Below are 27,666 nucleotides of genomic sequence, written 5' to 3'. Positions count from 1 at the left end.
GGGTCCCAGTCAGAGCGAGTTGACAGCGGGGGGGGGGGGGGGTCTGGGACTTGCACCACAGACAGCAGATGGTCTGTTCAACCCAGAGGACTGGTATTTAGTGACAACACCCCAGGATCTTCCTACTTCCTACTGTGCGCTGTAAATGGAGTAATGACCAGGCAGAAAACAGAGCTCACTCCACATGTGGTCGCTAATAATTGTCTGTCTGTTTGTCTGTCTTGTCTGTCTCGTCTTGTCTTGTCTTGTCTTGTCTTGTCTTGTCTGTCTTGTCTGTCTTGTCTGTCTGTCTGTCTGTCTGTCTGTCTGTCTGTCTGTCTGTCTGTCTGTCTGTCTGTCTGTCTGTCTGTCTGTCTGTCTGTCTGTCTGTCTGTCTGTCTGTCTGTCTGTCTGTGTGTGTGTGTGTGCCTCTCTGCCTGTCTGTATGGAAGTGGGCACAGATTTCCGATCCCACTATATACCATCTAAAGAAAATGTTATTCTGTAAATTCCACCTATCTTGACAAGATGCCATTTCTAAAAAGGTATAACCCCCAAAACAGAGTTGCAACACTACTTCTAGAATTTCAGCCAAATCAGTTTAACATGGTAGTACTGCACTACACTACAGCCTCAAGTGGACCTTCAACCTGCTCTAAATGACCTGCGAGGAATCAACAGTGAGACCAGACCTCAGTGAACGTGATGCCACACACCACGAGGCTGCGTGGGCACAACGTGATCCACAGGCTCTCCCTCCTGCTCAGGGATGCAGTGAGATGAGCAGGCAGTGGAGTCCGGCTGAGTCATGGTGTCATCTAGGGATGGGTACTAAGGCTGTAACGATGCGACCTCACAACGATTAATTTCTATTACGTTTCTTCAGGCAACGATTCAATGCATCATGAAATCTCTTCATTTGACCACGATTCGATTCTATTGGATACATTTTCGATACATTTTCTATCAGTTCATTCCCCCAAAAATGTTGAATACACAAATGTGGCTGGGGGAACTGATTCACTCAGCATGAATGGACTATAGGTCATTAAAAACAATACACAAAAAAAAAACTGTAATTTTATTTAATTTTTTATTATTAATTTAGATTATAAATCGATTCTAACATTTTCAAATCGATGCAGTTGAATCGTCACATTAGAATCGATGCATTTCGATTAATCGAATCGTTGGGTATCGACCGAATCACGTTGGTACTACCGAGTACCGATTCAACGTGAGATCCATCCGGTGGCACATTTCGGTACTGTTCACGTCAACGTTCACACGCACAAAACACGCTTACCTAGGACCTGACTTGATTCAACAACAACAAAGCAGTCGGGGCAACAATGGCAAGCCAAAAACGGTCGCAAGTGTGGTTACCTTGAACAAATTTGAAATGATATGGGGTCCCTTTTTGGAATGCTTAGCTAGAACATAAGTGCTTCTCAATGTCCTCCTGTGTATTTTCTGTACTATGTATTGACAACACTACTATGTATGTGTGTATATATATATGTATATATATATGTATGTGTATATATGTCAGAGAATCAGCCCCTTGCGTCCTTAGTGTATAGCATTTGACATGGTGTATGTTTGTTCATTGATGTGACAGTGTCTGGCAACATACTGTTTGTGTTCTTTTTATTTATTTTTTATTTTCTTTGTGTTTGTAATTTGTCTTGATGTATGTTTGTGAAACTATAAAAGCTGAAAATAAAATATTATAAAGTGTGGTTACACTTTACAAAGCTAGATGCAGACAACGCTCGCTGCAATATTACAGTATATTAACAAATTGTTCTAAAAAAATAATAATGATAATAAATCATTTGAAGTTTGGATTTTTTTTACAACTGAGGTAGGTAGATGACATTTTCTTTTAGACTAAAGTACCGAAAAAAGGTACCGTTGGGTACCGGTATCAATTCACACAGGTACCGGTTCAAATGTGAACGGTACCCGACCCTAACGATAAGTAGCCTGAAATGCCTTCAACTCCCGTCTCCTCCTCCCTTTGTCCCTGGGAGTTACAGATGCTGAATGGAAACTCATGACGCAGTATGTAGATCTCATTTCCTCCCAGTAAGGCTGAGCGATATGGCCAGAATATCATATCACCATAACATAATATCATACTGGTGGTATAATGATATATATGCCGTTTTATTTGCTTGTTTGTTTCGTCGGTACAAATGTATGTATTATAATAGTCATGGTGGTACTTCATGGTCTATTCTCATCCAATTTACAAATCACAAAATATTTTCTAATACTTCTAATAAGTGCAATTTATTTATATATATTGGGACACATTTAGAAATATCTCTCTCTCTCTCTCTCTCAGCTGGTGGATCCTGAATGTCTGATTGGCTCCTGGCCTTTAATTTCTTACAACTATCTGTCATAATTCATGCCTAGTTTGGGGAGTGGGGAGGCAGGGATGGGTCCTTTAGTTATAGTATGTCCAGGTTACCCTAGGCTGGGGTATAGCACTCTTAACCTCATAAGCCTGGAGCCCTATTTTCTGAAAATCCGGCTAAAAATACAGACCTAAGTAAATGGAAGATTGCCCCACTTCTACAAGGTCCATTTGCATGTTCTTGGTATCTAGGGACATCTATGGACCTCATGGAATGTATTCCCAGTGTGAGAAATATTGTGTCTGTTACTAGGCTTTTGTAGCCACAAATACACTGGGGTCTAATAAGTAAACTGTGTGCCATCAGTATTTTAAAAGCTCCCATCATTTATTTTATTGTTTCACAATACCAACGTGCATTATGCTTTTCTCCCAAGATAGTAATAGCTTTATTATTCAAAATATGGACCTACATTCTATGTTTACATTATTCAAATGATCCTATGATGAGACCTAACAAGGGGTGGTGGTTTCCACTCCGTCTGCTTGGCTGGCGATGATGGATCTCTCCAGCCTGGGAAATGGGCAGAGTAGATCTCATACTTAACCCTTTCACTGCCGCACTACCAAACGGTTAACCCTTTCACTGCGACAATACACAGAATGTTAACCCTTTCACTGCCGCAGCCACACAACAGCAGGTGAACCCTTTCACTGCCACACTACAGAATGTTAACCCTTTACTATCACACTACCGACGGTTACCCGTCGGCAGTGGTGCGTTATTGAAATCATCTGGGGTGACACGCACCACGTGCACGCGCGCTCCCGGCGCGTGCGCGCGCTCCCGCGAATGCGCGCTCCCGGCGCGTGCGCGCGCTCCCGCGAATGCGCATTTAATGTCCCCTCGCTTGGGCACAGACTAAAGACAGTGCCTAATTGCCTCTACGAATGGAATGTAACACGTCTTCACAACAAGTTAGGTGTGAATGTGTCTGAGAACGTATTTAACACACCTGACGACCGGCGCTATTGATATGCAAATAGCGAGTGAGCTTGCACACCGTGCTACCCCGTCCCATGAACAACGCATGCCTGCCCGTCGGTAGTGTGATAGTAAAGGGTTAACCTTCTGTAGTGTGGCAGTGAGTGAAGGGGTTAAAAAGGCCCCCCCCCCTCCCTGTGTCCCTCTAGCCCTCTCCATGACCCTTTGTTCTGGGTATTAAGGGGGCAACTCTTTATTGTAATGGGTTCCTAATTGTATTAAAACGTTTGCATAATGTATTATTATCTGGCAGCAAAGAGCCAGTCTCTGTCAGGTGGCATCTCTTTATTGTAATGAATTCTTAATCGTATTAAATTAATACATTTGCATAATTGATTATTATAGGTTACCCCACATTGATTGAAAACTGTATTGACAGAATGGGTACAATACAGTACGGCTCAATACAAACAGCTGCTAAGAGGATGCAGACCAGAAAAATACTTTCGTCTTGTTTACATCAGGGTCCTCCATTGAACAATTTAAATGTTCCATCTCTTAATTGTATCTGTCGTTCTTCTTGTTTTACGCACAACATTGACTCAGCTCAACAATATGATTATTTGCCTCTTCCACTAACACCTATCTAATTCTAGAATTCTAATTCAAAATGTTTTTATTGTATCAAATTCTATCGGATCAATTTTTTTTCCCCAAGACCCTAATTTAAATACTACCACACTTATTCCCAAGGGGATCAATAAAGGAATATCTTATCTTATCCTATTTGCGTCTGCTGTCATTTTGTGTATCACCTGCAAAATGTACACCAACCGAAACATGCAATTTTGTCCTCTCAGGTGTGTATGTCAGGTGTGTACTGTATGTCAGGTGTGTATGTCAGGTGTGTATTGTGTCAGGTGTGTACTGTGTCAGGTGTGTACTGTGTCAGGTGTGTACTGTGTCAGGTGTGTACTGTGTCAGGTGTGTACTGTGTCAGGTGTGTATGTCAGGTGTGTACTGTGTCAGGTGTGTACTGTGTCAGGTGTGTACTGTGTCAGGTGTGTATGTCAGGTGTGTACTGTGTCAGGTGTGTACTGTGTCAGGTGTGTACTGTGTCAGGTGTGTACTGTCAGGTGTGTATGTCAGGTGTGTACTGTGTCAGGTGTGTATGTCAGGTGTGTACTGTGTCAGGTGTGTATGTCAGGTGTGTACTGTGTCAGGTGTGTACTGTGTCAGGTGTGTACTGTCAGGTGTGTATGTCAGGTGTGTACTGTGTCAGGTGTGTATGTCAGGTGTGTACTGTGTCAGGTGTGTATGTCAGGTGTGTACTGTGTCAGGTGTGTATGTCAGGTGTGTACTGTGTCAGGTGTGTATGTCAGGTGTGTACTGTGTCAGGTGTGTATGTCAGGTGTGTACTGTGTCAGGTGTGTATGTCAGGTGTGTACTGTGTCAGGTGTGTACTGTGTCAGGTGTGTACTGTGTCAGGTGTGTACTGTGTCAGGTGTGTATGTCAGGTGTGTACTGTGTCAGGTGTGTACTGTGTCAGGTGTGTACTGTGTCAGGTGTGTATGTCAGGTGTGTACTGTGTCAGGTGTGTACTGTGTCAGGTGTGTATGTCAGGTGTGTACTGTGTCAGGTGTGTACTGTGTCAGGTGTGTATGTCAGGTGTGTACTGTGTCAGGTGTGTATGTCAGGTGTGTACTGTGTCAGGTGTGTACTGTGTCAGGTGTGTATGTCAGGTGTGTACTGTGTCAGGTGTGTATGTCAGGTGTGTACTGTGTCAGGTGTGTATGTCAGGTGTGTACTGTGTCAGGTGTGTATGTCAGGTGTGTACTGTGTCAGGTGTGTACTGTGTCAGGTGTGTATGTCAGGTGTGTACTGTGTCAGGTGTGTATGTCAGGTGTGTACTGTGTCAGGTGTGTATGTCAGGTGTGTACTGTGTCAGGTGTGTACTGTGTCAGGTGTGTATGTCAGGTGTGTATGTCAGGTGTGTATGTCAGGTGTGTACTGTGTCAGGTGTGTATGTCAGGTGTGCTTATATCAGATGTTTACTTGGACACATTTTTGCTTCTGAAATAAAGTATTATACAATATTTGTGTTGTGTATTTGTGTACAATAAACATGTTGATCACTGATAATTTGTATATCGTTTCCTTATTGTCTCCTATCTTGAATTTTACAACTAAGTAGCCACAAATACACTGGGGTCTAATAAGTAAACTGTGTGCCATCAGTATTTTAAAAGCTCCCATCATTTATTTGATTGTTTCACAATACCAACGTGCATAATATGCTTTTCTCCCAAGATAGTAATAACTTTATAATTCAAAATATGGACCTATTCTATGTTTACATTATTCAAATGAGCCTATGACCTAACAAGGGGTGGTGGTTTCCACTCCGTCTGCTTGGCTGGCGATGATGGATCTCTCCAGCCTGGGAAAAGGGCAGAGTAGATCTCATACTTAAAAAGGTCCCGCCCCCTGTGTCCCTCTAGCCCTCTCCATGACCCTTTGTTCTGGGTATTAAGGAGAGCAAAGAGTCGGTCTCTGTCAGGGGGTATCTCTTTATTGTAATTGATTCCTAATTGTATTAAAGCGTTTGCATAATGTATTATTATCTGGCAGCAAAGAGCCAGTCTCTGTCAGGTGGCATCTCTTTATTGTAATGAATTTTTTTTTGTATCAACTTTTTCTCCCCATTTTCTATTTTTCTCCCTTCCCCAATTTCGTATTGTCCAATTCTACCCTCCCCTGTCTCGAACGTTGTTAGGCCATGCCTCCCACAAGCCGGCTGCAATGTGGACGAAGCCTTACATCACGTGTCCCCTCCGGTACTCGAGGAGGCAGCCGTCGCATCTTTTCACCTGCACAGCACGATCTCTCAGCGGCGAGGGTCTGCGTGGGAGGGACACTCCGCCCTCGTCGCTTCCTGATTCTACTGCGCAGGCGCACCAACAGGCGCACCAACCGACCTGTAGGAGTCGCTGTCCACAACGTCCGATCCCCACCCACCAGCTTTCCCACCTGTAGGAGTCGCCACCAGCTTCCCGCCCCCTAATACTGCCAATTGTATTAGTATGAACGACCAGCCAAGCTGGTAGCAACGCCGAGAGCTGGGCTCAAACCCAGCATCTCCTGCGTTGGTGGTGAGCGCCTTGCCCACTGCGCCACCGTGTTGTAATAAATTCTTAATCGTATTAACACATTTGCATAATTGATTATTATGAGTTACCCCACATTGATTGATTGAAAACTGTATTGACAGATTGCAGAATGGGTACAATACAGTACGGCTCAATACAAACAGCTGCAAACCAGAGAAATACTTTCGTCTTGTTTACATCAGGGTCCTCCATTGAACAATTTAAATGTTCCATCTCTTAATTGTATGTGTGGTTCTTCTTGTTTTATGCACAACATTGACTCAGCTCAACAATATGATTATTTGCCTCTTCCACTAACACCTATCTAATTCTAGAATTCTAATAAAAAAAAATTTATTGTATCAAATTCTATCGGATCAAATTTTATTTTCCCAAGACCCTCATTTAAATACTACCACACTTATTCCCAAGGGGATCAATAAAGGAACATCTTATCTTATCCTATTTGCGTCTGCTGTCATTTTGTGTATCACCTGCAAAATGTACACCAACCGAAACATGCAATTTAGTCCTCTTTATTTGGGATCTTAGTAAATCAGGCCTTCAGAAATCTTAGCCATCATCACACACCCAGCGTGTATATTGTTCCTGCGCCGATCAAGAGCTCCTGTCATCGTTTCTGATCATTAGACGTTGACGTGTGTTCCCAGTGCAGCCGTCTGTGTGGTCCCGTCTCTCAGCATGAGGCTCGGTGACGTGGTGTGTCGTCCACCCTGGGTCCCTGTCTGCTGTCTGGACTCTCTCACACTCAGGTCCACCCTGGGTCCCTGTCTGCTGTCTGGACTCTCTCACACTCAGGTCCACCCTGGGTCCCTGTCTGCTGTCTGGACTCTCTCACACTCAGGTCCACCCTGGGTCCCTGTCTGCTGTCTGGACTCTCTCACACTCAGGTCCACCCTGGGTCCCTGTCTGCTGTCTGGACTCTCTCACACTCAGGTCCACCCTGGGTCCCTGTCTGCTGTCTGGACTCTCTCACACTCAGGTCCACCCTGGGTCCCTGTCTGCTGTCTGGACTCTCTCACACTCAGGTCCACCCTGGGTCCCTGTCTGCTGTCTGGACTCTCTCACACTCAGGTCCACCCTGGGTCCCTGTCTGCTGTCTGGACTCTCTCACACTCAGGTCCACCCTGGGTCCCTGTCTGCTGTCTGGACTCTCTCACACTCAGGTCCACCCTGGGTCCCTGTCTGCTGTCTGGACTCTCTCACACTCAGGTCCACCCTGGGTCCCTGTCTGCTGTCTGGACTCTCTCACACTCAGGTCCACCCTGGGTCCCTGTCTGCTGTCTGGACTCTCTCACACTCAGGGGACGTGACGACGTCTGGAACTCTCCGTGTCGCGCCTCGCGGGCAACGGCTGCACTTCGTCCAAGAGAGCTCAAAAACTGACAAGGTTTTGACGAGCACTGAACTTCCTCACCTGTCACGGCCCCCTCCTCACCTGTCATGCCCCCCCCTCACCTGTCACGGCCCCATCCTCACCTGTCATGCCCCCCCCCCTCACCTGTCATGCCCCCCCTCCTCACCTGTCATGCCCCCCCCCCCATGGCCCGTCAGCATACAGAACAGACCAGCAGAACTCCGGATACACACGGCGGGCAAATAATCTGTATACAACGTTGACTTGCGGCTCACACCGGCCCAAGAGGGGAATCGATAGCGGAGAGTAGCGCAGAGAGAGTCTGAATGAAAAGGAATAAAACATACCTCGCAGTTTCCCCAGGATTCCTCCGGCAGAGTTGGGCTCCAGCTTCACTTCACAGCCGTCTGTAAAAAGAAATAATAAAGAAAGAAGAAGAAGAAGAAGAGAGAGAGGGAATGTTCAGAGCTCCAACACTATTGGATTTCACAGGATGTGCAGAAGCATTGGGAACATTGTGGTGCTTCTCTGGTTCTCTGGGCCTGTCGGAGCTCTCTGTGATCCGGCCCACAGGAGAGAGATATGGTATGGCGGCGCGCTACATGTTGTATCCAATTAGGGATACTCTCATCTCTGCAGGTAACATACCCAGCCTTTAACCCCAGTGTGTTGCTTTATTGATCCACGTAAACAGTTTTTCTCTGCATACATTTATTTTTTACACTATGTCCTCCCCACATAGTTTTTGTTGATCCAATACCATGACTATTTCATGGCATGTAAAATCAATTTCCTCTGCAAAAGTTTGAGAGCCAATTTGCATGTCCATGCAAGGTCTTATAATTGGCTAACTACAACTATCACTTTGGACTTAACCCTTCCCCTACCTACCACACTACAGAAGGTATGTAGTGTGGTGGTGAAAGGGTTAACCTGCTGTATTGTTGCAGTGAAAGGGTTAACCCTTTGGTAGTGTGGTAGTGAACGGGTTAAAGCTGCAGTAGGCAACTTTGGAGAAAATAACGAGCAAAGCTCTCTGCATCACTTTTCAAGCCCGTGCAGCGCAATAAAGGCTCTCCACAGACTCTGTGGAATAATATAATGATTCCCCAACTCCCTCATGTAAAGACATTCCCCTCCCCTTTCTCCCCTATCCTGTGCCCCCCCCCCCACCCATTTTACCTATCAAATGGGACCACACCCCCTCCCTTTTAACTATATAGGCTCCTCTCAACAACATTCCAGGTCTCTCTACCTGGGTCATTTCAGCTGACCACCTGGGGAGAGCCCCTCAGCCATTCTCTCTAACTACTATTTGTACATTTCTATCTGTTTGGTTAATAAACCTTGTTATTAACTGAACCTCTTCTTGACTGAGAACATTCATCAGGATATTCACAATATCCCACAATCCCAGAGGCACCAGCAAGCTTTAAGCTGAATTAAAACTATTTTAAATAATACAAATGATTTCCCATCCTCTGATCGGCACATTGTGTATAATAATACCTTCTGACTGAGCGTGATGGTGGTCTTAGGAACACCACATGACAGGCCAAAAACATCAGATACAATTTAAATATTTGATTTTAAATCTTTATTTCGAACATGTAAATAAATACAAACAATATAAAATCAAAACAAATCATTGATCTCAAGAAATTAAATAAAAAAATAAAAATAAAAATAAAAATAAAAGCAAAACATAACTCAACTTACATGTTCGAAAAGTAGTAGGAAGAAGTATACACTTATTTAATCCTAGGCCCTTTTCCACTACTCAAATAAGTGTACTAATTTAAAACTTTACAAAACAAATATATATCCAAAACAAAATACAAAAACTATATATGTAAAACATGAAAGAAATAAAAAATAAAAGTGCAAACACCCGTGAATGTCAAATCCATTCCTCATCCCTGTACGCCGTGGACATCATTTCCTTATAATTCAGTTTGAATTGTCTCATATTTGGACAATTCAGTTTGAATTGTCTCATATTTGGACATTATATTTATTAGCCCCCTGCATCAGAACACTGAGACCACCATCCTGGTCCATCAGAACACTGAGACCACCATCCTGGTCCATCAGAACACTGAGACCACCATCCTGGTCCATCAGAACACTGAGACCACCATCCTGGTCCATCAGAACACTGAGACCACCATCCTGGTCCATCAGAACACTGAGACCACCATCCTGGTCCATCAGAACACTGAGACCACCATCCTGGTCCATCAGAACACTGAGACCACCATCCTGGTCCATCAGAACACTGAGACCACCATCCTGGTCCATCAGAACACTGAGACCACCATCCTGGTCCATCAGAACACTGAGACCACCATCCTGGTCCATCAGAACACTGAGACCACCATCCTGGTCCATCAGAACACTGAGACCACCATCCTGGTCCATCAGAACACTGAGACCACCATCGCGTTCCCGGTAAAAGATTGCAAAACCACCTGCCGATCAGAGGCTGGGATATCTTTTATTCTGGGATATCTTTTATTTAAATTTTTTATTATTATTTTTTATTTCCCTTTCTCCGATTTTTCTGTTTTTCTCCCCGTCCCAATTTTAGTCGCCATGCCAATCCCCCCCCTCCCCTACCTGGCTGCTGTATGCATGTTCTCCCATGAGTCGGTACAAGGCGTCCCGAAGCCGACCGCACGCTTCCTCCGATACGTACGGCGACTGCCAGTGACGTCTTTTCACTTGGCAGCGAGGGCTCTCATTGGTGAAGTGTAACGTGTGGGACGGCACGCTATCCACCAAGTCCTGCCCCGCTGAGCAAGCGCCGAGACCTGACCTGTAGGCGTCGCTGTCCACAACGTCCGATCCCCACCCACCAGCTTCCCACCCCTAACACTGCCAATTGTATTAGTATGAACGACCAGCCAAGCTGGTAGCAACGCTGAGAGCTGGGCTCGAACCCAGCATCTCCTGCGTTGGTGACGAGCGCAATCTCCGCTACGCCACCTGACCGATTTATTTAAATTTTTTTATATAATTTTTTTGTTCTCTTTTTTCTGTATTTTTTCTCCCATCCCAATTTAGTCGTTATGCCAATTCCCTTCCTGGTCGTTGCCCCACTGTCGGCCTGGGGAGGGTGTAGAACTACCACATGCCTCCTCCGATACATGTGGAGTCAGCCAGCCGCTTCTTTTCACCCGACAGCGAGGACTCTCACTGGGGGAACGTAACGCGTGCAGAGGTTCCCCCCGATCCCCTCCCTGCTGAACAGGCGCCCCGACCGACCAGTAGGAGTCGCAGTTTACAACGACCAGGACACAAACCCCACCGGCTTCCCACCCGCTATCACTGCCAATTGTGTTTGTAGGGACGACTGACCAAGCCGGAGGTACCGCTGACAGCTGGATTCGATCCCAGAGTCTCTGCGGTGGTAGGCGAGTGCTTAGTCCACTGCGCTACCCAGCCACCCCTGGGAGATCTTTTCTTAATAATGTTTTTTGAAAGATTCAGCTTAAAGCTGCTGGTGCCTCTGGGAGTCTGTGGAACACCTTGGTGTGCAGAGCTCTATGTCTGCTGGTGCCTCTGGGAGTCTGTGGAACACCTTGGTGTGCAGAGCTCTATGTCTGCTGGTGCCTCTGGGAGTCTGTGGAACACCTTGGTGTGCAGAGCTCTATGTGCCTCTGGGAGTCTGTGGAACACCTTGGTGTGCAGAGCTCTATGTGCCTCTGGGAGTCTGTGGAACACCTTGGTGTGCAGAGCTCTATGTGCCTCTGGGAGTCTGTGGAACACCTTGGTGTGCAGAGCTCTATGTGCCTCTGGGAGTCTGTGGAACACCTTGGTGTGCAGAGCTCTATGTGCCTCTGGGAGTCTGTGGAACACCTTGGTGTGCAGAGCTCTATGTGCCTCTGGGAGTCTGTGGAACACCTTGGTGTGCAGAGCTCTATGTCTGCTGTGCAGGTAAACTCACTCTTGCTCATTTATCTCCAAAGTTACCTATTGCAGCTTTAAAAGGAATCATGATATTTGTTATTATAGTTATTATTCCCTCAAACGGTATCCAGATCCACCAAGGCAGCAGCCACGTGTGACATTTAACACTTCACAGATATCTTCAAAAACATTTTCCTATAACTTTTCCAATCCTAGAAAGTCTTCCATTTGAATACCTCACCTGTGTACATCCTGCTCTTCCTCCAGCGGATGAAGACTCCTATGGAGATGACCAGCACCAGGGGGATGAGCAGCAGGGTGGTGACGATGGCCGGGGACGCCCCCTGCTGGCCGCTCTGCTTGGCTGCTGCTTTCCGCTTCTCCTCCTCGTCCTGCTGCTGGAGGTGGACCTGGGCTGGAGGCTGGGGGGCCTGGGGCTGCTTCACTGGCAGCTCCTGCTGGAGGTGGACCTGGGCTGGAGGCTGGGGGGCCTGGGGCTGCTTCACTGGGGCCGCTGGCAGCTCATGCTGGAGGTGGACCTGGGCTGGGGGCTGGGGGGCCTGGGGATGCTTCACTGGGGCCACTGGGAGCTTCTGCTGGGCCACAGCCATGGACACAGACACCTTGTGGAGGGGCTTCAGGTTGGTTTGGATAAAGGTCTCAGTTTCTAAAGGACATGAGGAGAAAGTGGGACATTTATACGTTTACATGTAGCTGAACGCTTTTATCCAAAGAGACTTACAAGTTGTGTACAACAAGTCAGGAGGAAGGGTACAACAAGTCAGGAGGAAGGGTACAACAAGTCAGGAGGAAGGGTGCAACAAGTCAGGAGGAAGGGTACAACAAGTCAGGAGGAAGGCTACAACAAGTCAGCAGGAAGGGTACAACAAGTCAGGAGGAAGGGTACAACAAGTCAGGAGGAAGGGTACAACAAGTCAGGAGGAAGGGTACAACAAGTCAGGAGGAAGGGTACAACAAGTCAGGAGGAAGGGTACAACAAGTCAGGAGGAAGGGTGCAACAAGTCAGGAGGAAGGGTGCAACAAGTCAGCAGGAAGGGTACAACAAGTCAGGAGGAAGGGTGCAACAAGTCAGAAGGAAGGGTGCAACAAGTCAGCAGGAAGGGTACAACAAGTCAGGAGGAAGGGTACAACAAGTCAGGAGGAAGGGTACAACAAGTCAGGAGGAAGGGTACAACACGTCAGGAGGAAGGGTACAACAAGTCAGGAGGAAGGGTGCAACAAGTCAGGAGGAAGGGTGCAACAAGTCAGGAGGAAGGGTACAACAAGTCAGGAGGAAGGGTACAACAAGTCAGGAGGAAGGGTACAACAAGTACGAGCAGTGAACTCCAAGACCACGTGAATATACGTGAACTTTGGAAATTACTCAACAATCAACTAGGCTGCAGTAAAAAACTCAAAACCAGGTTCTCAAACATAAACATAAAGACGGACAACACGCTCATCACAGACAAGCTGGATGTAGCCAATTACTTAAACACTTTCTTCACAAACATAGCCACAACACTGGTAAACAAACTACCCTCCCACTCAGGGCAGTATGGGGTAGAACACATAGTAGCATACTACAAGAACCTAGGCGTCCACAAAGACGACTTCAAACTGGAAATAGTAACTACAGATGAGGTACTCAAAAAACTGAGCGCCCTCCAACCAAACAAGGCCACTGGCCATGACAACATCCCCTCCAAATTCCTCAGAGACTCAGCAGCAGCCATCACCCCAGTCATCACACACATAATAAACCTCTCCATAAAACAGGGACACGTCCCCAAGGACTTCAAAATTGCGAGAGTAACACCCCTGCACAAAAAGGGCAGCAAATTAGACCCGGGTAACTACCGCCCTGTTTCTATCCTTACATCATTCTCGAAAGTCATGGAAAAAATAGTATACGAACAGATCGAAAAGTACCTCGCGGAAAAAAATCTAATCTACGAATTCCAATCTGGCTTCAGAACATCCCACTCCACTGACACATGCCTTCTCTACTTGAACGACCACATCAAACAAGAGGTGGACGCGGGCAAATACTGCGGCATGGTCATGCTGGACCTACAAAAGGCCTTCGACACTGTCAATCACACCATTCTGATTGACAAGCTAAAAGCAATTGGTTTTGATAGTTTATCAGTGAGCTGGATACAATCCTACCTGGAGGGGAGGGAACAGATGGTGGAAGTAAACGGTACACTATCCCCCCCCCTCACAGTGAGCTGTGGTGTTCCACAAGGAAGCATACTAGGACCGCTACTATTCCTAATTTATGCAAATGACATGTCGTCAGCTTGTGACTGCAACTTGTTCCTGTTTGCGGACGACTCAGCCCTGCTGGTCTCTGACAAGAACAAGTTACAGGTTGAAAAAGCCCTCAGCTCGGAACTAGGCAAAATCTGCATATGGCTCGCCGACAACAAACTATCATTACACATGGGCAAAACAGAGTCCATTCTCTTCGGTTCAAATAACAAACTCAGCAAGACCGACGGCTTCTCGGTTACAGTGGGTGACAATATTATCACAAGGAAAGATGAAATTACCTACCTGGGTTCCATCCTAGAGGCTAATCTTTCCTGTGACAAAATGGCATCCAATGTAATAAAAAAAGTCAACCAACGAACGCGATTCTTGTACCGGATCTCCTCTCTGGTAAACAAGAATACCCTGAAGACTCTAGCAGGAGCACTCATTCAAGGGTACTACGACTATGCTTGCACCTCATGGTACCAAAGCACCTCAAAGGCACTAAAAAACAAATTACAAACATCTCAAAACAAGCTAGTCAGACTACTACTTGACCTGACTCCTAGAACCCACCTCACCCCTGCCCACTTTGACAACCTAGGATGGCTTAGAGTAGACGACAGAGTACAGCAACTTGCAATGGGCCTGGTCTACAAGATACACTACGCGACCAAGGTACCCATGTACATGTCAAAATACTTCCCAAAGGTCAGTGAATACCACGATCACAACACCAGAGGGAGCTCCACAAATCATGTAAAACCCAGATTCGGATCAAACAAGGGACTAAACACGTTTCGCAATTATGCCACATCAATGTGGAACGCCCTGCCTAAAGCTGTAAAGGAATGTGAATCACTACCCACCTTCAAAAACACTCTCAAAAAACACCTACGTGAGACTGCAATTCGAAACTGGCCCCTACAAATGTCCTAACCTAGTTGTACAGTAAATGACCAAGTAAGGCTTTGTCAATATTCCAATGTACAGTGTAAAATGTGTGTGTGTCCCCTTCCCAACCCCCCCCCCCCCCCCCCCCCCCCCCCCCCCCCCCCCCCCCCCCCCCCCCCCCCCCCCCCCCCCCCCCCCCCCACCCCCCCACCTCCAATGTACAGCCCTCACCCAACCCACCCAACCCCACCCCACCCAACCAACCTCCTCCAATGTACAGTTTCTATGCCAAATGTATATACACTCCTTTTCTGGACACTTTTGTATCACAAACAGTACTGTATTTGCAAATCTGATATGTCATAAATGTATAGATGTAGCAGTACTGTCTATCTGTATGTCATGTATGTCATATATGTTATGATGAATTGAAAATGGGGGACCCTGATGTAAACAAGTCGAAAGTCTTTCTCTGGTCTGCATCCCCTTAACAATTGTATGTATTGAGCTGTACTGTACTGTACCCATTCTGCAATCTGTTAATAAACTTTTCAATCAATCAATCAATCAGTCAGGAGGAAGGGTGCAACAAGTCAGGAGGAAGGGTGCAACAAGTCAGCAGGAAGGGTACAACAAGTCAGGAGGAAGGGTGCAACAAGTCAGCAGGAAGGGTACAACAAGTCAGGAGGAAGGGTACAACAAGTCAGGAGGAAGGGTACAACAAGTCAGGAGGAAGGGTACAACAAGTCAGGAGGAAGGGTACAACAAGTCAGGAGGAAGGGTACAACAAGTCAGGAGGAAGGGTACAACAAGTCAGGAGGAAGGGTACAACAAGTCAGGAGGAAGGGTACAACAAGTCAGGAGGAAGGGTACAACAAGTCAGGAGGAAGGGTACAACAAGTCAGCAGGAAGGGTGCAACAAGTCAGGAGGATTGATTGATTGAATTGATTGAAAAGTTTATTAACAGATTGCAGAATGGGTACAGTACAGTACAGTTCAATACATAAAATTGTTAAGGGGATGCAGACCAGAGAAAGACTTTCGTCTTGTTTACATCAGGGTCCCCCATTTTCAATTCATCATAACATATATGACATACAGATAGACAGTACTGCTACATCTATACATTTATGACATATCAGATTTGCAAATACAGTACTGTTTGTGATACAAAAGTGTCCAGAAAAAGAGTGTATATACATTTGACGTAGAAACTGTACATTGGAGGAGGTTGGGTGGGTGGGGTGGGGCTGGGTGGGTGGGTGGGTGCTGTACATTGCAGGTGGAGGGGGGGGGGGGGGGGGGGGGGGGGGGGGGTTGGGTAGGGGGGGGGGGGGGGACACTGTACACTGTACATTGGAATACTGACAAAGCCATACTTGGTCATTTACTGTGCAACTGGGTTAGGACATTTGTAGGGGCCAGTTTCGAATTGCAGTCTCCCGTAGGTGTTTTTTCAGAGTGTTTTTGAAAGTGGGTAGTGATTCACATTCCTTTACAGCTTTGGGTAGGGCGTTCCACATTGATGTGGCATAATTGCGAAACGTGTTTAGTCCCTTGTTTGAGCCGAATCTGGGTTTAACATGATTTGTGGAGCTCCCTCTACTACTACTACAAACTATCATTACACATGGGCAAAACAGAATCCATTCTCTTTGGTTCAAATAACAAACTCAGCAAGACCGACGGCTTCTCGGTTACAGTGGGTGACAATATTGTCACAAGGAAAGATGAAATTACCTACCTGGGTTCCATCCTAGAGGCTAATCTTTCCTGTGACAAAATGGCATCCAATGTAATAAAAAAAAGTCAACCAACAAACTAGATTCTTGTACCGGATCTCCTCTCTGGTAAACAAGAATACCCTGAAGACTCTAGCAGGAGCACTCATTCAAGGGTACTACGACTATGCTTGCACCTCATGGTACCAAAGCACCTCAAAGGCACTAAAAAACAAATTACAAACATCTCAAAACAAGCTAGTCAGACTACTGCTTGACCTGACTCCTAGAACCCACCTCACCCCTGCACACTTTGACAACCTAGGATGGCTTAGAGTAGACGACAGAGTACAGCAACTTGCAATGGGCCTGGTCTACAAGATACACTACGCGACCAAGGTACCCATGTACATGTCAAAATACTTCCCAAAGGTCAGTGAATACCACGATCACAACACCAGAGGGACAACAAGTCAGCAGGAAGGGTACAACAAGTCAGGAGGAAGGGTACAACAAGTCAGCAGGAAGGGTACAACAAGTCAGGAGGAAGGGTACAACAAGTCAGCAGGAAGGGTACAACAAGTCAGCAGGAAGGGTACAACAAGTCAGGAGGAAGGGTACAACAAGTCAGGAGGAAGGGTACAACAAGTCAGCAGGAAGGGTACAACAAGTCAGCAGGAAGGGTACAACAAGTCAGGAGGAAGGGTGAAACAAGTCAGCAGGAAGGGTACAACAAGTCAGGAGGAAGGGTACAACAAGTCAGGAGGAAGGGTACAACAAGTCAGGAGGAAGGGTACAACAAGTCAGGAGGAAGGGTGCAACAAGTCAGCAGGAAGGGTACAACAAGTCAGGAGGAAGGGTACAACAAGTCAGCAGGAAGGGTACAACAAGTCAGCAGGAAGGGTGCAACAAGTCAGCAGGAAGGGTGCAACAAGTCAGCAGGAAGGGTACAACAAGTCAGCAGGAAGGGTGCAACAAGTCAGGAGGAAGGGTACAACAAGTCAGCAGGAAGGGTACAACAAGTCAGGAGGAAGGGTGCAACAAGTCAGCAGGAAGGGTGCAACAAGTCAGCAGGAAGGGTACAACAAGTCAGCAGGAAGGGTGCAACTCTGGCAGCTAAGGGTAATATTGTCCGTCAAACTTGAGCGCTACAGACTTGAGTGCATAGTAGGTAGTACTATAAGCAAGGTAGATTCCTTAGTAGCAGAGTGTATAATAGTAAAATACCTTATTTTTTCCCATTTCAGATATTGATTGAAGAAGTGTGTTTTTAGTCGACGACAGAACATTGGGCGGGTTTCAGCGGTCCTAACTGTGGTGGGGAGTTATAACAGGCGGCTTCTCTTTGATGACCCCCCCAAAGAGTCTTTGCCTTGGGATATTTAGAAGAGTCTTTGCTTTCGGATATTTAGAAAATAGTCTTTGTCTTGGGATATTTAGAAAATAGTCTTTGTCTTGGGATATTTAGAAGAGTCTTTGTCTTGGGATATTTAGAAAAGAGTCTTTGCCTTGGGATATTTAGAAAATAGTCTTTGCCTTGGGATATTTAGAAAATAGTCTTTGTCTTGGGATATTTAGAAGAGTCTTTGCCTTGGGATATTTAGAAAATAGTCTTTGCCTTGGGATATTTAGAAAAGAGTCATTGCCTTGGGATATTTAGAAGAGTCTTTGCCTTGGGATATTTAGAAGAGTCTTTGCTTTCAGATATTTAGAAAATAGTCTTTGCCTTGGGATATTTAGAAGAGTCTTTGCCTTGGGATATTTAGAAGAGTCTTTGCCTTGGGATATTTAGAAGAGTCTTTGCCTTGGGATATTTAGAAGAGTCTTTGCCTTGGGATATTTAGAAGAGTCTTTGCCTTGGGATATTTAGAAGTCCCACACTACAGACGGTTAACCGTCTGTAGTGTGGTAGTGAAAGGGTTTTAAGCCATGTCAGTGATTGAAATCAAGCAAATATCCGCTAAACACGTTCCACAAATAAAGTGTCACTTAAGTAATGAATTCCATTTTGACAACTGAGCACATCAGTCAGAGGGGACAGGGTGACTGAGAACAAACAAACCAAAAAAAACTCTACCTGAAGAGAATATTAAGTGAATACATTGAATGGCAGACAGATGATATAAAATCAGTAGAAAGAAGAGGAACTGGGAGGCTGCTGGGATACACAGAGTAAAACATCACTGTTAGGAACATGCTCTCTGGTGCTCTTTGGTGCCCTTTAGGCGTGACAGTGGCTCAGGAGGTAGAGCGGTCGTCTGGTAATCAGAAGGTTCCCAGTTCAATTCCGGCTCCTCCCGGGCAGCGTGTCAAAGTGTCCTTGAGCAAGACACTTAACCCCTAACTGCTCCCGATGAGCAGGTTGGCACCTTGCATGGTCGCCCCCGCCGTCGGTGTGTGAATGAATGGGTGAATGTGAGGCATAAATTGTCAAGTGCTTTGGATAAAAGCTGCTATATAAATGCAGTCCATTTGATAGTGGGCTTTAACAATATAATACACAAAACAACAAGACCAAGGCACTCCTGTCTTTACAGAAACATGTATGAATCTGGCATTGGTTCTGATGAAGGCACGTGGCCAGAATGAGCCTTTTTTAAATGTTTATTAGAACCATGCCAAATGAATGAATGCATTTCTTCTTTTTTGGATAATAGGATAATATTAGATTATAGGATTAGTTTACCTTCAATTTCCTGGACTTCTATTCCACCTTTCTTGACAGAGCGATGTTCACCCTCTGAGGGAAAGGATGGAAAGAGATGGAAGCAGAGGTTATAGCCATGGTGATTCACTACATCAAAGGTTATAGCCATGGTGATTCACTACATCAAAGGTTATAGCCATGGTGATTCACTAGATCAAAGGTTATAGCCATGGTGATTCACTACATCAAAGGTTATAGCCATGGTGATTCACTACATCAAAGGTTATAGCCATGGTGATTCACTAGATCAAAGGTTATAGCCATGGTGATTCACTACATCAAAGGTTATAGCCATGGTGATTCACTACATCAAAGGTTATAGCCATGGTGATTCACTAGATCAAAGGTTATAGCCATGGTGATTCACTACATCAAAGGTTATAGCCATGGTGATTCACTAGATCAAAGGTTATAGCCATGGTGATTCACTAGATCAAAGGTTATAGCCATGGTGATTCACTACATCAAAGGTTATAGCCATGGTGATTCACTAGATCAAAGGTTATAGCCATGGTGATTCACTAGATCAAAGGTTATAGCCATGGTGATTCACTACATCAAAGGTTATAGCCACAGTGATTCACTACATCAAAGGTTATAGCTACGGTACTGTATATCATGTATGTCATCTGTATATTGTGTACAGTCAATTTTGCAGAGTAAATTTTACTCAAACTGAGTACAACTTTACTCAGTTTGAGTCAAATGTACTCAGTTCGAGTCAAATTTACTCTGCGAAATTGACTGTGTATGTCATAAATGTCATTATGAATTGAAAATGGGGGACCCTGACGTAAACAAGATGAAAGTCTTTCTCTGGTCTGCATCCCCTTAACACTTTGGCGACCACAGTCTTGCTGCGATTTATGCCTCAGAGGTTCAAGTTCAAGTTTAAGTTTCTTTAATAGTTGTCATACAGAAGTACAGAATACTTTTATACAAAATGCTTCTTACTGTTACGCTCCAGAGACTGTGCAAGACAAGATAAGTATGAAATAAAATAACATAGTATAGCATGTAAATTAGAAGAAAAAAAATGAGGTCACAGTTTTCAGTATAGACATATGTACAATGTTCGATGCAGAATAGACATAACTGAGTTACCATATAATATACAATACTATGCAGTGTACTAATATACAATACTATATAGTGCAAGGCAGAAATGGGATGAGGTGCAATTTAGGTACAATTTACAGTAGGTGCACGAGTTGTAGTGCAAATCCTTTATCAATAATTATAAAGTGTGTTTGTGTGATCTAAAGTGTGGAGAGTGGGTGCTGCAGTGTGTTGTTTGTTTAAGTGAGTGTGTGCGTGTGGGTGTGTGTGCTGTGTGCATTTGATGGTTGTTGCATAGTGTTTATTGTTCGTTTAGCAGCCTGATGGCCTGGGGATAGAAGCTTCTTCTGAGTCTTTCTGTGCTCGCCTTAAGACTCCGGTATCGCTTGCCTGACCGCAGCAGTTCAAAGAGGCAGTTGTTCGGGTGGCTCGAGTCCTTAATAATTCTCTAAGAGCTATATATATAATTTATAGTATTGCTATCTGTCCATTCTCATTGTCACTTGAGTGCATAAACCGTGCCTTCATAATGGCTTAAAGAAAATAAAAATCCATCGGTTGGTTGTCATTTTATAGCGTCGTGAATATAAGGTTTATCGCGCTTTTCGTCTCGTCTTTTTTCCAGGAAGCTAGATAATAGGCTAAATGTTGGCGCCGTTATATCAAACGCCATTTCTGCTGTATATATACGAATGAAATAAAACAAACTGCGTAGCATCCAGACTATTACAGAGCATCTATGGATGAAATGGGGGCGGCGGGGAACGCCAATTAGTATTATTGATTAGCAATATAGTGTGCGTTCAGATAGCCAATGTCAGTGATCGATCACGTTAGGTTTTAAAACAATGTCCAATCCAGCTGTAATTTGGGGGAATAGTATCCTACCGTCAGGCCATGTGATCGCCGGCAGCATTTCTTCATTAGTCATCGGATTCTGGTAGATCGATATGTCCATTGGCTAATCATAAATCCCATTATTCCAGGCTGAAATATGCGTTCGGTAACGGGATCAAAGATGGAGGGTCTTCGTTTGGAATCGAGGCTCATATGATCCGCCCACATTTTTTTACAATCGCCCTCAATGATACTGCAGTGGAGCGATGGCGCCCCTAAGCGGATCTGGCTGGTATTGCATGTTTCGAAAATCAAATATGTGGGTAGGTCATGCATCTCGATCGCGGACGTTAATAGCGTTATAAATATGGAATAAAACAATAACAACTTGCCATATACGTGGCTCTGGTCCACAACGCATGGCACCGAAACACGTATATATACGTGGCCGGTCCTTAAAGTGTTAACAATTGTGTGTATTGAGCTGTACTGTACCCATTCTGCAATCTGTTCATTAACGTTTTCAATCAATCAATTCATTCCTCAAAGGTTATAGCCACGGTGAATCAATTCACTCCTCAAAGGTTATAGCCACGGTGAATCGATTCACTACTCTGTCAAGTGTGAATGCTTCCCAAAAGCACATTTCCACCCAATCCATCTTTTCCTTTGAAAGATTAAGTACTAGTGAGTGACATTTCAACAAGCTCATTTCCAGGCTGTGCCTCAAACGTAGGCTTGTCAATTACGCATTCTCAAAACAAGAGCTGAAGCAACGGAGCATTCAATTGGGCACATTTAAAGCACTCCTCTGCTCATTTAAAGCACACCTCTGCTCATTTAAAGCACTCCTCTGCTCATTTAAAGCACACCTCTGCTCATTTAAAGCACTCCTCTGCTCATTTCAAAGTTCCTCTGCTCATTTAAAGCACACCTCTGCTCATTTAAAGCACTCCTCTGCTCATTTAAAGCACTCCTCTGCTCATTTAAAGCACTCCTCTGCTCATTTAAAGCACTCCTCTGCTCATTTAAAGCACACCTCTGCTCATTTAAAGCACTCCTCTACTCATTTAAAGCACACCTCTACTCATTTAAAGCACACCTCTGCTCATTTAAAGCACTCCTCTGCTCATTTAAAGCACTCCTCTGCTCATTTAAAGCACTCCTCTGCTCATTTAAAGCACTCCTCTGCTCATTTAAAGCACACCTCTACTCATTTAAAGCACTCTACTCATTTAAAGCACACCTCTACTCATTTAAAGCACTCCTCTGCTCATTTAAAGCACACCTCTGCTCATTTAAAGCACACCTCTGCTCATTTAAAGCACACCTCTGCTCATTTAAAGCACTCCTCTGTTCATTTAAAGCACTCCTCTGCTCATTTAAAGCACTCCTCTGCTCATTTAAAGCACACCTCTGCTCATTTAAAGCACTCCTCTGCTCATTTAAAGCACTCCTCTGCTCATTTAAAGCACTCCTCTGCTCATTTAAAGCACTCTGCTCATTTAAAGCACTCCTCTACTAATTTAAAGCACTCTGCTCATTTAAAGCACTCCTCTGCTCATTTAAAGCACTCCTCTGCTCATTTAAAGCACTCTGCTCATTTAAAGCACTCCTCTACTAATTTAAAGCACTCCTCTGCTAATTTAAAGCACACCTCTGCTCATTTAAAGCACTCCTCTGCTCATTTAAAGCACTCCTCTGCTAATTTAAAGCACTCCTCTGCACATTTAAAGCACTCCTCTGCTCATTTAAAGCACTCCTCTGCTCATTTAAAGCACACCTGTGCTCATTTAAATCACTCCTCTACTCATTTCAAGCACTCCTCTGCTCATTTCAAGCACTCCTCTGCTCATTTAAAGCACTCCTCTACTCATTTAAAGCACACCTGTGCTCATTTAAAGCACTCCTCTACTCATTTAAAGCACTCCTCTGCTCATTTAAAGCACTCCTCTGCTCATTTAAAGCACACCTGTGCTCATTTAAAGCACTCCTCTACTCATTTAAAGCACCCCTCTACTCATTTAAAGCACACCTGTGCTCATTTAAAGCACTCCTCTACTCATTTCAAGCACTCCTCTGTTCATTTAAAGCACTCCTCTGCTCATTTAAAGCACTCCTCTGCTCATTTAAAGCACTCCTCTGCTCATTTAAAGCACCCCTCTGCTCATTTAAAGCACACCTCTGCTCATTTAAAGCATTCCTCTGCTCATTTAAAGCACTCTGCTCATTTAAAGCATTCCTCTGCTCATTTAAAGCACTCCTCTGCTCATTTAAAGCACTCCTCTGCTAATTTAAAGCACTCCTCTGCACATTTAAAGCACTCCTCTGCTCATTTAAAGCACTCCTCTGCTCATTTAAAGCACACCTGTGCTCATTTAAATCACTCCTCTACTCATTTCAAGCACTCCTCTGCTCATTTCAAGCACTCCTCTGCTCATTTAAAGCACTCCTCTACTCATTTAAAGCACACCTGTGCTCATTTAAAGCACTCCTCTACTCATTTAAAGCACTCCTCTGCTCATTTAAAGCACACCTGTGCTCATTTAAAGCACTCCTCTACTCATTTAAAGCACCCCTCTACTCATTTAAAGCACACCTGTGCTCATTTAAAGCACTCCTCTACTCATTTCAAGCACTCCTCTGTTCATTTAAAGCACTCCTCTGCTCATTTAAAGCACTCCTCTGCTCATTTAAAGCACCCCTCTGCTCATTTAAAGCACACCTCTGCTCATTTAAAGCATTCCTCTGCTCATTTAAAGCACTCTGCTCATTTAAAGCATTCCTCTGCTCATTTAAAGCACTCTGCTCATTTAAATCACACCTCTACTCATTTAAAGCACTCCTCTGCTCATTTAAAGCACTCCTCTGCTCATTTAAAGCACTCCTCTGCACATTTAAAGCACTCCTCTGCACATTTAAAGCACACCTCTGCTCATTTAAAGCACTCCTCTGCTCATTTAAAGCACATCTGTGCTCATTTAAAGCACTCCTCTGCTCATTTCAAGCACTCCTCTGCTCATTTAAAGCACTCCTCTACTCATTTCAAGCACTCCTCTGCTCATTTAAAGCACTCCTCTACTCATTTCAAGCACTCCTCTGCTCATTTAAAGCACACCTCTGCTCATTTAAAGCACACCTCTGCTCATTTAAAGCACTCCTCTGCTCATTTAAAGCACTCCTCTGCTCATTTAAAGCACTCCTCTACTCATTTAAAGCACTCCTCTGCTCATTTAAAGCACTCCTCTGCTCATTTAAAGCACTCATCTACTCATTTAAAGCACACCTCTGCTCATTTAAAGCACACCTCTACTCATTTAAAGCACTCCTCTGCTCATTTAAAGCACACCTGTGCTCATTTAAAGCACTCCTCTGCTCATTTAAAGCACACCTCTGCTCATTTAAAGCACTCCTCTGCTCATTTAAAGCACTCCTCTGCTCATTTAAAGCACACCTCTACTAATTTAAAAGTTCCTCTGCTCATGTTGTGAATGTGCAGAACCCTTCCTCACACTGCATGGCAGAACAAGTGGTTACGACAGAGAGTGATTCATATACAGTATGGATGGAACTTAACAGCATATCTTAGTCTAACTCCCTTACTTCTAGTCTCTTATACATTATTAGCTGCTTCCTCATATCTTAGAATAGTAGTACTTTATTGATCCCGGGGGAAATTCAGCAAAAAAAAAAAAAAAAAAGCGTAAATGTTTATTGTGAGCAGTCAAAAATCACAAATAAGAATAAGAATACAGTCAGGGATATACATTCTAAAATATGTATATACATTGTAAAATATAGAGTTATTCTCCACTCCTCATCCCATTATTTTTTTCTTTCAATTATCTTTTAATACATTTGTATTGTTCTTCAAAGTACATGTATCCTCATCCCATTCTGATATAACTCGATGATTCCTCATGGCTCTGAGAGGGTGTGAAAGCCTCTCTCAACGGCCCCTGCATTTCCTCTCCAGTAATTTCCACACAACCCAAAACCTGCATCTACAGCTTCCTCAGTTCTCTCCGATTACCTTTCCGCTTCAGCAGCAGTTAATTACCATAGACAGAAATGCTAAAACGTCATTGAATCCTTACGAAAACAATCTTCACCAAGCTTCCTGCCCGACTTATTCTCCCTTAGTTAGTCTTACATATTATCGGCTTCCTCATATCTTAGGCCATGGTTAGACTAGGTATTTTTGTTTTTGTTTTGTTGCTGAATGAATACGTTTGCTGTCCCTGTTAACACTTTGGTCGCCAGGCTTATATTCTTAATATACCATCCTCCGCCAGCTCTATTTGTCTATGGGGATGTTTACCTTCTTTGCAGGGCTATAACTTTTTTTAATTGTATTGCTAAATTGACATTACTATGGCCCATTCAACGTCAAGTATCTATTGTTCAGGGTGTAGCAACGTTATACTTTTTCATTCACATATTCATACTAAAATACGGTCTAAAGTATAAGTATGTTTTTATCGTTTTCTGCAGCTTTCTCCAGAACGTGATTTATAGCCCCAAATGCATTATATTGATGATCAAATACAGTTTGATAGGAATCTGCGCGAGATAAAAATGTCAAATGGACGGATGGGGGGGGGGGTCGTTTATAATTCCGTGGCCAACGTTAGATGATTCATCTAGTGTGGGTGATATGATCATTAGAGCAGTTAGTATCGAACACGTTAAAAAATAACGCTGAATCTTACCGTAGCTTCCTCATAGCGTTGGGTGATGAGCGTGGAACAGAAATATTCCTATTATGGGATGTAGAAATATGCGATCCATTTCCAGGTTGTATAATAGTATATATGTCCAAATCATGTTGTTTATCGAGTTATTGGTAACGGATTGCTATCCGTTGTGTCTAGCTCGAGTCCTGGGACTATTACCGAGTGATCGGACCGAATTGGAATGAGCACCAGCTTCCATTTCCTGTTTCCGCTCTGGGCGATCCGCCGATCAGCCACCAGATGGCGCTCTTGAACCGTTGGAGAGTTGAGAGGGGATCAACAGTAGATCTCAAGTCTCCGGGGGAGAAATATGATTTCGATCACAGATTTTTGAAATATTGATATCAAAGACGTGGTACGGCGTCTTTGGCAGAATGAGCATGGCGGGGTTAAGACGTGCTACGGCGTTTTTGGCGACCATAGTGTTAAATAGAAATGCCGTTTTGGCAGGAAAACGCGTTGCCCTACTGACAACACTGAAATTGTGTTTCCGTTTTGGAAAAACGCCAAAACTCGCCGACAACGTGTCGTGTAATCTGCGCGGAGCCGTTTTGCCCAATGCCCATGCGCAGTAGAGACCATGGCCAAATCCTCCGCCTCCCAACATGCATGTCAACAAACCAGCAGCCACGCAAGAGTCGATTGCATGAGCAGCTCAGAGCTCCTCTTTCAACATAACAAGCATTAAACAAAATGGCCCAGTCATCTATTCACTTTTGTTTAATACATGAGGCGTTGTCTCTAATGTTATCTAGCTACTGATAGCTCCTTATATCATCAGTTTTGTGCTGGCTGGCTAACGTGAGCTAACGTTAGCTACCTACCGTAGCTACCAGACCCTGTTAGCTCAGAGCTCCTCTTTCAACATAACAAGCACCAAAATGGCCCAGTCATCTATTCACTTTTGTTTAATACATGAGGCGTTGTCTCTAATGTTATCTAGCTACTGATAGCTCCCGATATCATCAGTTTGGTGCTGGCTGGCTAACTAACGTGAGCTAACGTTAGCTGCTAGCCACAATGCTTTACTGTTATATTGGCATATTCCATTCACGTTAGCATGTAAGCTAACAAAATCGGCGCCGATGAGACTAAACTCCGCTTTTGGTGTTCAATTGTGTTGATGTTAGTTTTGTTTCATCAACAAATGAGAGGCAGAACACACAGTGAATGTATCCGTTTTGTTTATTGCACGTTCTTTGCTGAAAAATAAGTGCTACAGTGGCTAAATAGCTCAAGGAGGCATTTAAAGATGGCGGCTTGTGTATTTCTTTTGCAGGAAGTGTATTGGCACATTCAAGTTCTGATTGGTTGAAAATTGCCTTCATGTTCGCCACCTACTGCCACCTACTGCTTTGGCATTGTACTACATCACTGTGCTCAGGAGGCAAACGAAAGTGCTCAGGAGGCAAAACGAAAATCTAACTCGGCTGCCACTACGTTGCAACCTGGAAAAGCGAAACTCATCCTGAAAACGAAACGAAAACACCCTAGGTGTAACTGACGCCTTAGTCTAACTCTCTTACTTCTAGTCTCTTATACATAATTATCTGCTTCCTGCCTAACCTATTCTCCCTCAGTTCTAGTCTCTTATACATATTAGCTGCTTCCTCATATCTTATTCTAACTCTCTTACTTCTAGTCTTATCATAACTATTAGCTGCTTCCTCATATCTTAGTC

At 44.4% G+C, this 27,666-nt stretch overlaps 1 protein-coding gene across 3 annotated transcripts in view; it reads right to left on the bottom strand.

Annotated features, from left to right (window-relative positions):
* pam (peptidylglycine alpha-amidating monooxygenase) overlaps positions 1-27,666 on the bottom strand; it is a 285,043-nt gene that overhangs the window by 12,367 nt on the left and 245,010 nt on the right. For 2 of the 3 annotated variants that reach the window (XM_084326103.1, XM_084326104.1), the window contains exons 23-25: positions 19,333-19,386; positions 12,013-12,438; positions 8,207-8,266 (exon numbers count right to left, since the gene is read on the bottom strand). In XM_084326103.1, coding sequence (XP_084182229.1) covers positions 8,207-8,266; positions 12,013-12,438; positions 19,333-19,386 — 540 coding nt within the window. The remainder of the gene's footprint in view (positions 1-8,206; positions 8,267-12,012; positions 12,439-19,332; positions 19,387-27,666) is intronic. The other variant, XM_084326105.1, reaches the window with a different exon arrangement.

Source organism: Notolepis coatsorum (assembly GCF_963971535.1).
Source record: "Notolepis coatsorum genome assembly, chromosome: 12".
Classification (NCBI taxonomy): Eukaryota; Metazoa; Chordata; class Actinopteri; order Aulopiformes; family Paralepididae; genus Notolepis; species Notolepis coatsorum.
Note: the sequence above shows the minus strand (reverse complement) of the source record. Positions and strands in the feature narration are given on the sequence as shown.